The 15,000-nt window shown below is 34.3% G+C and overlaps 1 protein-coding gene across 18 annotated transcripts in view; it reads left to right on the top strand.

Annotated features, from left to right (window-relative positions):
- The window catches only part of LOC144974676 (SCO-spondin-like), a 116,924-nt gene that overhangs the window by 43,224 nt on the left and 58,700 nt on the right, over positions 1–15,000 (top strand). For 7 of the 18 annotated variants that reach the window (XM_078917925.1, XM_078917800.1, XM_078917908.1 and 4 more), the window contains exons 9-15: positions 480–647; positions 966–1,136; positions 4,914–5,078; positions 5,958–6,122; positions 10,466–10,630; positions 12,819–12,983; positions 14,004–14,168. In XM_078917925.1, coding sequence (XP_078774051.1) covers positions 480–647; positions 966–1,136; positions 4,914–5,078; positions 5,958–6,122; positions 10,466–10,630; positions 12,819–12,983; positions 14,004–14,168 — 1,164 coding nt within the window. Of the gene's footprint in view, positions 1–479; positions 648–965; positions 1,137–3,036; positions 3,187–4,913; positions 5,079–5,957; positions 6,123–10,465; positions 10,631–12,818; positions 12,984–14,003; positions 14,169–15,000 lie in introns of all 18 variants that reach the window. The other 11 variants (XM_078917917.1, XM_078917854.1, XM_078917934.1 and 8 more) reach the window with 7 other exon arrangements.

Genomic DNA, 15,000 nt, shown 5'->3' with positions numbered 1-15,000 from the left:
TCAAAGAAATCAATAACAATGTGCAATTGAATGTAAGCTTCAATTTAATATACGCAAACAGATGTCTACCACATTATCTCATTCGTCGGTAGCTTTTCATTCATCCTGTTTTGTTGATAAAGGGGAAACCCGAAACGTCCATTTTATCTGTTTTTGTATATTAAATAGAAGCTTACATTCAATTTCACATTGTTATTTATGGGTATGGGATAGACGTGTGACAGCTTCTGCGAAGTCACAATCTTCAGGTCTCGACGTCACTCCCCAAACAAGTTCGCCTGAATGTCCTCACCACCCAACCAATAACAACAAGAGAGACAGAGATGCCTGAAGGAATTTTGTTGGCGCCTTGAAGAGGTCACGTGTTAAAATCTTTGGAAAACTCTTCCCGTCCACGAAAAATAAGAAGTACGATAATCCTGTAAAATGATAAAAGTAAATAGTATATCATTTCCCTTGTACTTTTATATTCAAACTAGTCGTCCAGGGGAGCAACTTCAGCCACAGAGCAGACAGATTTGGTCTTACTGAAATCAACTGTTTGGGTCAAGAAAAGAACATCTTATCGTGTCCTCACAATGCGCTCACTCCAGGTGGGGGCGTTTGTGCTGATGGACTTGCTGTGTCTGCTGCAGTCCAGTGTAACGGTGAGTTAATCATATGTAATGTCGTATTCGGCATGAGCATTATCAAAATCATCATCATCATCATCATCATCATCATCATCATCATCATCATCATCATCATCATCATCATCATCATCATCATCATCATCATCATCATCATCATCATCATCATCATCACCATCATCGTCATCATCACCACGTCAGTCATCATAATCACCCATCCTTTTCACCTTCCTTTATCTTATTTTTCTTCAACCTTACCCATTAGTCTTTGCCATTGTTCAAGTAATCAAAACTAAAATAAAACAACAAATTAACAACTCTATCTATTTAAACCAGTGAATGGCGTTTGGAGTTTGTGGTCGGAGTGGAGCAATTGTGACGTCACTTGCGAAAATGGTACCAGGACTCGGAACCGAACATGCGACCACCCACCTGCTTTGCATGCTGGGAAGACGTGCCAAGGCGAGACTGAACAGTACAAACCCTGCACTCTACCCTGGTGTCCAAGTGAGTTCGTTATTTGTTGTAGTCTGTCACTATACATAGTCCTGTTCAAATTATTCGAATCTTATATTTGAACTTTAAAAACCCAAAAGATATTGTATTTATAAAATCGAAACGAACGAAAAGTAGTCAAACAATTGATAAATACATCATTGGACTTTATAGAGGGACTTTATTATAGTCAAATTGTTGCAAGTATAACTTGTCTAGAAAAGGATAATATTTATATTACACTTAAATTAAATCGTATATGAAACAACTTGTTGAAGATATAACACGTCTAGAGATGGATAATATTTATAATGCAGTAACATTGAATTGTAAATGTCTTTGAATGATTTCATATTGATAGCACCAGCATAATTTGGGATTTGAATCGTTGAAATATAAATAGAAAACTACCAGAATTTACCCAAGCAATATTCTTCATAGAGATTTGGATGTTGGAATTTTAAAAATAATTCGTACGAGTTCTAGTCTAATTAAATTAAAATAATTGAAAATCGTTTAAATGCCTTTACGTGGGGATATATGTTCGAACTTTATTCGAATTTTAAAGTTTACTTAATGTCATGAATACGTATTTAACAGTGTTATATAGCAAAGGCACCTGTTTGTGTATTTATGTAATGAGTGAAACCCATATATACCGACCTTGATTTAATTGTCGTTTTTATCTTGTATCCCAGGTTTTCAATTGATTCCCGTTTGTAACTCCCTATTACCCTTCCTATGGTTTCATTGTTATTTAATTTAACATATTCATTTAAAATTAAAGTTAGTTTTTGTCGCTTTTTATATTCATAAACTATAATATGATAATTAAAAAAAAAATCTCTAACCCTTAATCATTTTCATGGAAGGATAGAGATGCGAATATTTCAAGTCTTCAAACTTAATAAATCTGGTCAAAGAAATCCGGGAAAAAATATAAGGTTACATTTTGGAAATAGATTTAAAATTTGAATATTATTAACATTGTGGCGTAATTGGAATTTCTTATAAAGGTCTGATGCATTTTTTCATTTATTTTGCTATTCAAAAATCTTTTGATAACTCAACGAAGCGTATCATCGATTCTTCGGTGTGAGTGGCATCTAAACAGATTTTAAGACCCGTGTTTCCCCGATTGTTATCGAGCGTCTAGATAATTGTAGTAGATTTACGAAATCATAAATGTATCTTGCGAAATGCTTCATGCATTGGTAATGATTACAGCAAGATGCAAGTTGATGGCATCATGAAACAGCGGGTATACATATATTTAAAGTTGTTGGTATAGCTATATTTAGGTGATAACTTGAGTGGATTCACAAAATCAACGAATTACTACCATCTAATGCAATTCAATGTCTAAAAAAAATCCTCAGCAAATTCAGTCTAAAATAATTTCATTGCTATTTTTAAAAAAAATATTCAAATGGCTGAGCAAAATATAGTTGAGCACTGGAAAAATTCAGAATAGTCCAAGAACGAAGGCGATCTCATTTCAAGAAATACAACAAAACACATACTTTCGGTCATGGATAATGTCAATAGGATTCAATTGTCTGATGTCACGTCCGCCCAGCAACAAGCAGCTTAGTTCTCAACAAAGAAAACCGTTTTTTTTTTAATTCTTCATGGTGGCTAGAACTTTTGCATCATGTGATCAGAATGTATAAAAGTCAAAACATGATGTTTTTCTCCTCTGGATACACTTTTATTGTCGTCGGAGAAGTATTTCAAAGTCGTCCGCCATTGTACCAATAGTTTAGAACCAGTTACTAAGTTACTATGCATCATTACTAGGGAAGTGACGTCACGATGGTTGAAGCCTATTATTGCTTTTCGTGTAGTGTACGTGTTTAATTAAAATTAAATCAATTTCATCTGACTATAATTTCCTTTTAATTACGACAAGCTAACTGGCGTCCATGGTCAGCCTGGAGCCAATGCGATGTATGGTGCGGACACGGGCTAGTTTCCCGCCGGCGGATCTGTCCCGCTGGTAGTGGTCTGTGCGACGGAGAGGACATCCAGGAACGAGATTGTTTTGCTGGGTCGTGCCTCGGTATGGCAGATTGCCATTATGTAACCGCTACAAACTTTATAATGCATTTTCATTCTTCATACTGCATGGAAACGACTATACATTACATAGTTACCAAAATCACCAAATATTATAAAATATAGGCAAATACTTTGTATATGTATTGTCAAGACAGTTGTTGCATACATAGAGAAATGGCATATTATGTTAAACCACATCCAGATTATAACAGTAACCTGTAATTATAATAATTACTCATGTTATATATATTATCAATTAATATTTTATATCCATTGATTAATGGGTCATTTTCATTGATCATAGTGATAGTTATAATAGTAAATATAAGAGGAATATGGACTAGGCATTAAAGATGTAAAACGTGTAATATAAACGGTAACCTTTTCATGACTTCCATTAATATTACGGAGTTAATCTTACAACAGGAGATATAGAAGGCACTGTTTCATAGCAAATTCTTCGGCAAATATGGCAAACTTAGTTGGCAAAATGTTTTTGGTATCATTTAATTTGATTCATAAAATCAGATATCTAGACAAAAATACTATATTGTAATGATGATGATGATGATGATGATGATGATGATGATGATGATGATGATGATGATGATGATGATGATAATAATAATGATAATGATAAATATAATAATAATAATAATAATAATAATAATAATGATAATATAATAATAATAATATTAATGATAATAATAATAATAATGATAATAATAATAATAATAATAATAATAATAATAATAATAATAATAATAATAATAATAATAATAATAATAATAATAATAATAATAATAATAATAATAATAATAATAATCTAAGTTTATCGTATAATTCACAACTTAGACATCTCATCTGTTCAGACAATAGGGAATGAGATTAGCGGAAGAGTAGCGTCCCTTGATTGGACGTCACCGGCGGAAAAGTTATTAGAGAGAGAACGTCATGTTGGTTGTGCGCATGCGTCTCTCGTCCTCGCTTCCGGTGAAAGATGCTTGAGACTTTTCAAAACCAAATTGACGTTCTCTCTGTAAGGTAACGTCCAATCAAGGGACGCTACTCTTCCGCTAATCTCATTCCCTATTCAGTATTCTTAACGCTTATCTATTATAGCTACGTATACATATTCAATATCACATTATCCGAAGACTTGGGTGCTTCGAATTAATCTACCCTCAATACCGTTGCAACATTATACTCCTGTAGTCCCTTAATATTCATATAAATATTATGAATCATATCATTAACATTTTAAACCTAAACACCAATATCATTAACCTATATGTCTCAGTGTACAATGCACTCATGTAAGATAATTAATAATATGTATATATATATATATACATATATATATACATATATATATATATATATATATATATATATATATATATATATATATATATATATAATGCCCACCCATCATATCCTCTTCTCGTCATTCTTTGTACTCAATCTAAGTGATGGTTTAAATGTGTGTGTGTCGTGTTATCAGTATCCATGATTTGTAACTCATCATATTCTCCACCATGTAACCCTTATTGTTGCATGCCATTGTATATAATCCATTTGCAATGTACTTGTAACCCTGTCCTCGTGGCTGCCCGACGCTTCCACTACTTCATCTTCAACCACCAACGCCATCACCATTACAACGAACGACAACTCCTACGACATCCATTGCTATTGCTGTTTCTGCTGTTGCGATCGTTCCTGCAGTCGATGGCGTTTGGACTCCGTGGACAGACTGGACATTCTGCTCTCTGACTTGTGGAGGGGGCACCCAGGGAAGGACCCGTGTATGCGAGGGCACCAAATATGGGGGCAAGTTCTGCCAAGGGAACGCTACAGAGGATCGCACGTGCAATGAGCTGGCATGCCCCAGTGAGTGAACGCTGCCCCTTCTATTTTCTTTGACCTCTTTTCACTTCGATCTTTAACCCCTTGCCTGTTTTGATCCCCTCCTGATTTCACAGATTTTGAAATTGTTCGCAATGTAAGATGCAGCACTTACAAAGTATCAGAGCGTATTGAACAGTACGTGCAGTGAAAAGGCGAAACAATTAGATTTTTAGATTTTTAGATTTACAGTAACTATCGCAGAATAATGTCATCATAATCACTAGTCAAATATCATTCAGAGTGATTCATAGTGAGTTTCGCTATTTCCTGGAAAAGAAAATAATCAAACATTAACATTTCTTTGATTCACTATTTCTAAATGTTCTTGTATCCATTGAATCCTTGCATGTTTGTGAATGATGACCTTATTCTTGATTTATAATTGTTAGCGTATAACCTCACGATTAAAATGATACAATTGTAAGTCATCAATGTTTTGATCATAGAAAATTGACTGTAGTAATTTGTGTAAGTCGCAGGGGACAAAATCTTGTTTGTACATCCAGACTCTGGTTCGATATGTCATTGTCTATGCGATATCTAATATCATAAATCCACTATAATGTATGGTATGGAAAAAGCTTAAAATTAAAGCAAGTGTTAAATAAAATTGCTCTTTTTCTATATAAATTAACTGACTCAGCTGTTTAAGCTGATTAAAATATAATAAAATCAATAAACGTTTTTGCAGGTGAAAAATATACAGATAGGAGTGAGGGTAGCTGAAAACAAAATTAATCATTCTATTTAAATAACATTGGGTCTTTATATAATTTAGATAAAGTGTAGTGTCTAAGGTCTGCACTGTTCTATCTCCCATTTCCGAACTTCTCCACACCCACCATAAAACCAACCAACTAGTCGATGGATACTGGCTGCCTTGGGCCGCATGGTCTAAGTGCTCTCTTTCCTGTGGCAATGGGACCATGGTCCGCAATCGAATCTGCGAGCAACCGAAGCACAGTGGACAGTCGTGCAATGGCTCGGCAACGGAGGAAGCTGACTGCAATACACACCATTGTCCTGGTAATGCTTTCTTCGCTTAATTCACAGCTTTTGCTTTGCTTTTAATTAAAAATAAAAAGGCATTGTTGGGTATAATGTACACTTATATAGCGCCAACATCTCATGCGATATGAGCTCTAGGCGCTTATAAAAATAAAAGGGTATAATCATATGTTCGTGTCTAATCAACAAAAACACGCTTCGTTTTGTTCCATACGGCTATGTCTTGAGGTATGACTCACGCCTTCGGATCAAAAGGCCCAGAGTTCGATTCCCGTTGTCCTTTAAAAGGTATATTTCCTTACAGCCTTTCTCTCATCATACTCAGATGTAAAATGAGTACATTGCCGTTAACAACGTTGTCTCTGTGACTCTTTGCAATTAAAAACCTTTTATGGCAAAGCTGCGTGCCCAAAGATAATATAATGATTGCGTCAGTGGAATTGCATTTGATGTCTTGATTGGCAACATAAGTTACATTCTATTACTCCCTAGTATGTTTCCTTTTTACCACTTCATATATATATATATATATATATATATATATATATATATATATATATATATATATATATATATATATATTTATATTACTTGATACTTACATCATTGTCTTCTCTTATTAATTCCAACTTGCTGGACATGAGCATTCTGTTTCTACATTAAAGTTAACACTTTGGATTATAGCATTGCGTTAAGTGATTGCGATTTGCCCTGATTACTCCGGGATGTAACGCGGAGTAATTAGAATACCGTAAGACTTTGAATTCAATCCCTTTTCTAGACCATTGAGCGGTTTGTCCATTAGAGATGCATCTTACATCATTTGAAATAAAGACCTTCCATTGTAGAACTCTCATTGTTCTGTAGTAGTGTTATCTTAATATAGAAATGCATGTGGAGCAAACATTGAAGACTTGCTCAGTCCTTGAGGGAAAACAACGATTCTAAATGGTCCAGAGTATGATCGCTGACAATTGTTAATCAGTTTTAATTATATTTCAGCATAATGTCACTCGCAGACCTTTGGGGTTTAATTAAATCAGTGAAAGCAATTTTGATTTACTCGGCTTGAGGCTTATCTGATTGTTTTTAAATGTTTAAATATGCATACAAAAAGTAGCGTTAAAATACTTACTTAACTAAAACTAAAAAGGTTAGATTTAAAAAGAAAAACAACAACCGTAAGCATTTTCACGTGTCTGCAGCCCTTTCACTTCAAGTGATTACATTATATCGTCTTCTTTCTCTCTTCATTCATCATTAACTCGAGTCAGAACTATTTTCTCATTAAGTATTCTCTCGTTGATGCGCCATTTCTACCTGCCACTCTGGTGTTCATTAAATATAGATCTCACAGTGGGGGCCTAGTCATGAATCGTTCCTTCGTATCCCTATAGGGACAGCAATTTAATCAAGCAACATGTCACGCAACGGTTCATAGACTAAAATCATTGAATTCCAATTGATTCCAAAGGGAAATAGAATATATTGGCTAAGAATCTCACAACATTGTCATCCGGAAGTATAATGGACCAACACACAAAACTCTGTGTCACCTTGAACGTTTATGGTCTGGTTAATACAGATTAGTAAGCATTACATAAACGTGGATGGCAAAAAAAAACAAAAAAAAAAAAAACAAAAAAACAATAACAAAGATATGAGTGACGTCAACTTCATTCTATCTATATCAATTCTTTGTTTTTTCTTTCAGTTTCGTTTCAACATCCTAATTCCCTCCATAGTTTTCTTCTAAATATAATTGAAATCTTAATAGATGGCCAGGCAACTCTTAGTGCATAATGTGTCATAATATTATTGTTCCTCCAAAATTAACCAAACGTTTTGATACCTTGACAATTGACAAATTTATGGGTAAAAGTTACGTTTGGTTAACTCAAACACCGCGTCCATCAGTAAGAAGGGGTTCTATGGGTGGAGAGACCAATTTTAAAAGAATAGAAAATGAACAATATAAACATGCCCACCGAAAAGCCCATGGTCAGACATGGAGGAAAACACATTTTAAAACATTGTTTACAATATGGTTGCCATGATAACAACCGCCATCTTAGATTTTTAAAATTACAAATTAGCATTTTTGTCAGTTCTAAAATCTCGGTTTTAATCACTTTGAAACGTTAATTTATTTTTTAAATACAAAGATGCATCCTTCCTACAAATAGCTGACAACTTAAATTTAGTAATTTATGCAAATTTAGAAAGCTATATGATGCTTTCAAAATATATGTCAACATATTTGCGTTAAAATTGCCCACTTTTTACACGAAGAACATGTTATTTTTCAAAAATGGAAATAAAAAAAATTCTAATGAGTCGGCTATTTAGAACAACATATAAAGAGCATCTGTGTAAAAATTGAACTAGATATGTGCCCATGTTGATTGCTGAGATTTTATAATTGAAAAATATAAGAGTGCGTAAAATGCAACTTTTGAGAAAATGCCTTTGAAAGTTTTTTTTAAAACCGTTGTCAACATAATAGACATAAATATATGACTGGTTCATCCATTTTTTATAAATTAATTACTGCTACAACTTCTACCAGTGCTGCTACTGGGTACTGATGCCGACTCACTAACATTAGAATAGATAAAGACTTATCTAGATTAGAGATCAAATACTTTTTAAAATATGCTATTATTTGCTAATATTTCTTTTTAAAAAGGGTGTACTAGAATGAGTTTTTTTCATATTTATGGGTTAGATTATGTCTTCTGGTAGCCATAAACAGATAATTAAATGGGTTATTTAAGCTTGAAGCCTGGTTTTGAAAAATGTGGAATTTGGCTGAAAATCACCAAAATTCCACCGAATGGAAACAGACATTTGATTGGTTTTTTTTGTCGTTCAAAGACTCGTGCCCGGGTCATACATTTTTGCCATTTTAGGAACGCGTTTTTCTAATGTAAAAAGTCACTCAATTCAGCACATTGTAACATTCCCTTTCTTTTTTATTTGTTCCTTTTAAAATATGGGGCAGATGAAAAAGTGATATGTGACTAATTGATGAAGCAGTGCGAAAACAAATAATAGATGGTGTTACATTTAATTTAATTTTACCATTTATTGACCTCGAGAAATGACCTCATAGACTCGTTATTTCCGCTCTCTCGGGTCAATAGAATTCTCAATATTGGTCAAACATCGTATATTTATCTATTGGGTACGAGTGTGTAAGTCGGCTATGTGATCTAGTGGTATGACACTCGCTTTCGGATCGGAAGGTCCAGGTTCGAGCCTCGCTCGACGCATAGTTGAGTCCTTGGAAAATGCTCTTTACTCACATTCTTTCACCGTACTGAGGTGTAAAATGGGTAGCTGGTCGTTAACAGCGGTGTCTCTGTCTTAAAAAATTTAATAACACCTAACAGGCGTCATGTCTCGTTCTACATGTTACGTGTTGCTGTTGGTCAGGGACCCATTGCAAAGCGCGTTGAGCACGTTTAGTGGATATTGCACTATATAAAAGCTCAAGTCTTTTTTTAAGTCAACCAAACGCTATCTTTAACAATTAATTGTTACGTTAAGCTATCGATGCGCAGAGTGAAATTTATAAATATTGCCAAAGTGAAAAGCGGCCTTGTCGTTGCATTGCAGAGTAACATATACAAATGCAATTTTGACTACATACGGACAAAATAAAACATATTAGTTTGAAAGCAGTATTAGTAAGTTTATAATTGTTTTTAAAGACAACCCTTTTAAAGACAACCCTAATGTCAACATTTTCATTCAAAATACGCTATGTTCATCGTCTTGTATGTATTATCACATGCTTCAATTACAGGAAACAAAGCTTTCACGCTTCAATTGTATCCTATGCCTTAATGTGAAAATAAAGATATCCATAGATTATATTTTCACTCTTTATTACAAAAAAAAAGTTTCTTTTATTCATGGTTTATTCGACTTTAGTTCTTTCCATCGTATACATTTTTGTATAATATTATTTTTTAACGATAACATGATGGTGGCAAGATGATATAGTTTTCTTGCATATAATTAAAAAGAAAGTCAAATTGTTGTGCTGCAACTATGATGATCTGTCTTAAATTGGAAATTTAACTAAGAAAGTTATTAAATTTTTAAAACGATAAGATTTGTGGTTTTATGTATGTTTTGAGTAAATGTTGTATTCCCTAGTTTTGTAAAGTAAATTTTTAAGTAGGTATAACAGTTTAAAGGGTATATTTCAACTTTATATAGCCAGTTTTACAAGTTATTTATTAGATCGGATCTTTTAACAATGTGCTTTTCGGGTTTGAATGTTTTTGCTTTTCTCCCCACTGCTTTTTAATAACGTGTAACGTCATTTCCTGTCTGTTGCCATGTTGTAGTCGACGGCGAATGGATGGCCTGGCAAAGCTGGGGCCAGTGCAGCGTCACATGTGGTGGGGGACAACAGCAGCGCATGCGTACTTGCAGGCCGCCATTGCATGGGGGCGAGGAGTGTGAAGGGAGCGGGGAGGAACAACGTGACTGCAACACTCACAATTGCCCTAGTGTGTAGATTTTAATTTTACATTTCTGATCGATCCATCTTCTTAATGCAGTATTATGTCGGGGTAATATTAATGCTACAAATCGAATGTGAAATCCAAAATATTGACATTAATTATGTCGTATTAGATCTCTAAATTTAAGAGAATGAATGTATGTTTTCTAACCTGTATGATAACTTTTAAAAAATTAAAACCATTCCCTTCATCTGGATTATTCCGATATAATACCGTTTTGTTTCGGTGGGTCACGTTTTATACTTTAATTGCATATATATGAACACAGCTTAGGCAAAACCGACGTTTAAGGTTGACCCTCGCAATGGATGAAATTTGTTTTACTCTCTCTTTACCAACCATTTTCAGAACTTTCCCCAGAACGTCACACTCATCCAACACAAAAATAGATAATTCTTAATCACTCAGAAAAGCAACAAGTACATTTTATATATAATATTGTTCAGCAAAATTAGCTCTACAACACAGTGTCAAGTTTTCATAGCTATAACAAAACAGCAATCTTTATATTTGTGATGTACAAAAGAATTGTAATTATAACGAGATAATATGTTGGTTGCATTGCAACGAATGTGATTACTTTCCCATGGATGGTAAAGAGAGGGTAAAGTCAATTGCAGGTCTTTTTACATTAAGATCAGAAAATAGAAATTATTTACTTCATAAATCAAGCAGTTGAAATGACTCCTAATTTAAACCCGAGACTTGAAAAAAATCTTAGGAAAATAAGAAAATAAATAAAATTCCCTATATTCATCCTATTGGGGAAATTTGTCTCTCGGGTCTATTCCAACGGAAGACTGGAATAACCTAGGCGTCAGCCGCTGTGAAGCGCCGCAAACTGAGCTAGGGCGAGGTGATTTGCTCAAGGCCACACTGCGCAGCGGCGGGTGATCGAACTTGGTAACTTTTGGGTACGAAGCAAAGACCGTACAGCTGATCCACGCTGCCCCGAGATCATCTTTTCAAAGCCTCGGACCTTAAATTGTTTGCCAGTATTGAAGTCATTTCGATATACTATGAAGAAATATATTTCTAGCTAAAAGTAACTTTTGCAATGGCAGTATAATGTTAAGCTGTGGAGATATTAAACCAGGTGAAGAATATCTATCCCATTTTGAAATTTTGTTGCTTATTTTTCTAAAGATTTTTCTGATTCATTTCTTTGCTCTATTACAAAATCACTATTTCTAACAATGTCATCTTTTTCGTACAAAATACCCGTGCTTATGTGTTTCTCTTAAAATTGTTGGTGTCTTATGTATTCAGTTTTATACGTCAGTGAAATATTTTTTGGTCTGATAACCCATACACTACTAGAACCTAAATGTTTATATTTTTTCTATTTGGTATCTTAATATTTTTTCAAGAAGGAAAATATGATAAAATAAATAAACTCATGGTTTGAAATATGACTTTTAGTCTTAGATGGAAACTCTAATCTCTCATGGTCATGTTGAAAACAATTTAGAAGCGTTAATATTTCCGTATTATTTTCAGGAAATTACTCTTCTCCATGAAGATCTTGGCAATTCAATGGAAAATAGTAAAGTGTTTCATAAAATCTATATTTTTAAAAATCGCCCCATAATAGTGTTGATTTATCAGAATTTGTCATAGTTATCTCCTAGCACAACTTTTCACCTCACACAGCAAAGGTTTTATTTCTTATGATGTTAATTGAAAATCACACAATGCCAGTCACCCTCTCCCTCTCAATCTCTATTTTACCTCCCCCTCCCCTTTCTCTCTCTCTCTCTCTCTCTCTCTCCTCTCTCTCAGTCTCTCTTTTTCTCTCTCTTAGTCAATCAATCATTATATCTTTCTATGTTATCTATCTATCTATCTATCTATCTATCTATCTATCTATCTATCTATCTATCTATCTATCTATCTATCTATCCACATATCTATCAATCTATCTATCTATCCTGCTCTCTTCTCCCCCTTTTTTCTCTCTCTCTCTCTCTCTCTCTCTCTCTCTCTCTCTCTCTCTCTCTCTTTCTCCACTCTCCACCTCACTCATTTACTTGTTCTTTATTGTTCAGAACATTTTTGTTGCAGCTAAATGTTATTATTGTTAAACTTGAATTTTTCCAGAGGACACACTAAAAATAGTTCATTCATGTAACAATTTTTTCCACATTTCTCTAACCTAATGCTGCGTCTCTAGTCGATGGTAAATGGAACCCATGGTCCGACTGGGCAGAGTGCTCCGTGTCTTGTGCATGGGGCATTCAATGGCGGAATAGGACTTGCGATGGGCCTTATAATAATGGAACTGATTGTAGCGGAAACTCGACGGATTCACAAGAATGCCATCCTGGGAATTGTCCCGGTATGTATATTATAGTCTTCAGTTTTCTCACAAACAATGGTTTCATATCTACAAGATAAATCATCTCGTCATCATTTCTATTTTCTGTGTTCCATTTCCCCACCCACCTCCCTTGTCATTCGTAAAATTTGTGTTTACATGACTACATTCCACTTTTGAATTGGTGAAAGTTGTTCTTTTTAGTTCGTCTTTTTCATAAAATATTAAAATCCTCAATGTTGCACCATACCATTGTTTATGAACATATTGTCTTAATATTGTTTATCACCAAATTCATGGATGAACGGTTTCAAATCTTTTCTTGACTTATGTTCTAATTCCACATTTTCTTATTTTATTTTCTTTACCCACATTTTCCCCTGAACCCTATCTCGTTGTTGTAGAATAGTTTTTTTTCTCTAAAATCTGTGTTGTCTTTTTCCATTCAGTGTTGTATCTTGTTTACCATTCCCGTTTCCCATGTTTTACTTCCATTTTTCTTTCTAACGTAATCTAGTCTCTGTCAGAAGGTACATTTCAAACACGCATTCTAATGCACGCTGACGATTTCATCCAAGCCTTCAAATAATGTTGATTTCATTCTTGCACTCTAATTAAAACGCGATTAGACGTCTAGCTTAAAAATGCACGCTTCGATCTTTCAAATTATTTCATTTCTTTTCGATATTTAGCGATTTTTTTTCTTTTCTTATTAAGTTCTTACACTGTGATTTCACCCTCGTGCTTCAACTATTAGAATATTTACAAAATGATGCAATCAACTCTGTCATTCATTTCCTTTCTATATGAAAACAAAATATCACATCTGAAAATTACACACATTTTTATGCTTTCATTCTATCAATATTTTCATCTGAAACATTTTTCTCATTATCCAAAGGACATCCTTTCTGACGGTGGCTACCATACATATTATATGATTTTATATCCATTTTATTGAAAATAATAATGCCATTTTGAGCTAAGCAAAAAATATTGATATGAAATGATATTTAAAACTAAAGTCAAGTGGCTTTACAGTGGACGGCCATTGGATGGACTGGGAAAGCTGGCAGGCTTGTAGCACTTCCTGTGATGGAGGCGTGCGCAATAGGATCCGCGAATGTTACAGAGCCCAACATGGCGGAAAAGACTGTGATGGCTCAGACAGTGATACAAGCACATGCAACGAGCACCCATGCCCAGGTAGAATGAATGGCATGGTGTTATCGCTTAGTAGATGTGTGCATTTATAGACTTGCCATGTATTAATTTGACATGCCGTAGAGGTAGAATACATTTTATCGCTTTTTGATTGTCTGACAAATGTGATGGAATATTTTTACACGCTGTTATTCATATTAATTTGTTCTTTCTCAACCACACATAAATGTATCTTCTCATTGATGGAAAACAAGATCTCACGTTATTTAACAATATCTTGATATCCTACTTATACTGTCTAAAAGCCAGTGTATTTATAAGTCTTGAAGGTATTTGTGATTACAAGTTATACAGACTGGATTCAAGGCCGTGCCAAAAGGTCGATTTTGTGACATTTGCAACAAATTAATCCAATGGGTTATTTGAAGAAAAAGAAAGCTAAGGGAAAAATTCGTTTTCTTTAGTTCCTATGAGTTTAATAATGTAAAATAAACCAACAAACAAAAGAAACCCCCAACAAACTGATTATAGCGATTTTTTTCTAATACTCTCGCGCCCCCCCCCCCCAATATATTATAATTAGAGTATTGTTGTGGCGCAAGTCTAAAAATGACCTTTTGGCACACACTTTAATATCATGTGGATAAAATCATGTCGACAAATCTGAGACATGTCGAAATCAAAGTTTTAAAAATCAAGGCTACATGAAGCAAAATCGTCGTTTGTTTTGTTATTATAATAACATTGCTGGCTTGAGGGGATTTTTACTTCTCCGCTAACCGACAGTGGCGCCCATGACTCTGTATAATGATGTCCTTCCAGTGTTGGTAATCTTGTGATTACATCTTAGATTTTCAATCAACACTTTGGTGCG

This window comes from Berghia stephanieae, chromosome 1, assembly GCF_034508935.2.
Source record: "Berghia stephanieae isolate SIO BIC M18660-M18661 chromosome 1, UCSD_Bste_1.3, whole genome shotgun sequence".
Lineage (NCBI taxonomy): Eukaryota > Metazoa > Mollusca > Gastropoda > Nudibranchia > Aeolidiidae > Berghia > Berghia stephanieae.
The sequence above is the reverse complement of the archived record's forward strand: the minus strand, read 5'-3'. Positions and strand labels throughout refer to the sequence as shown.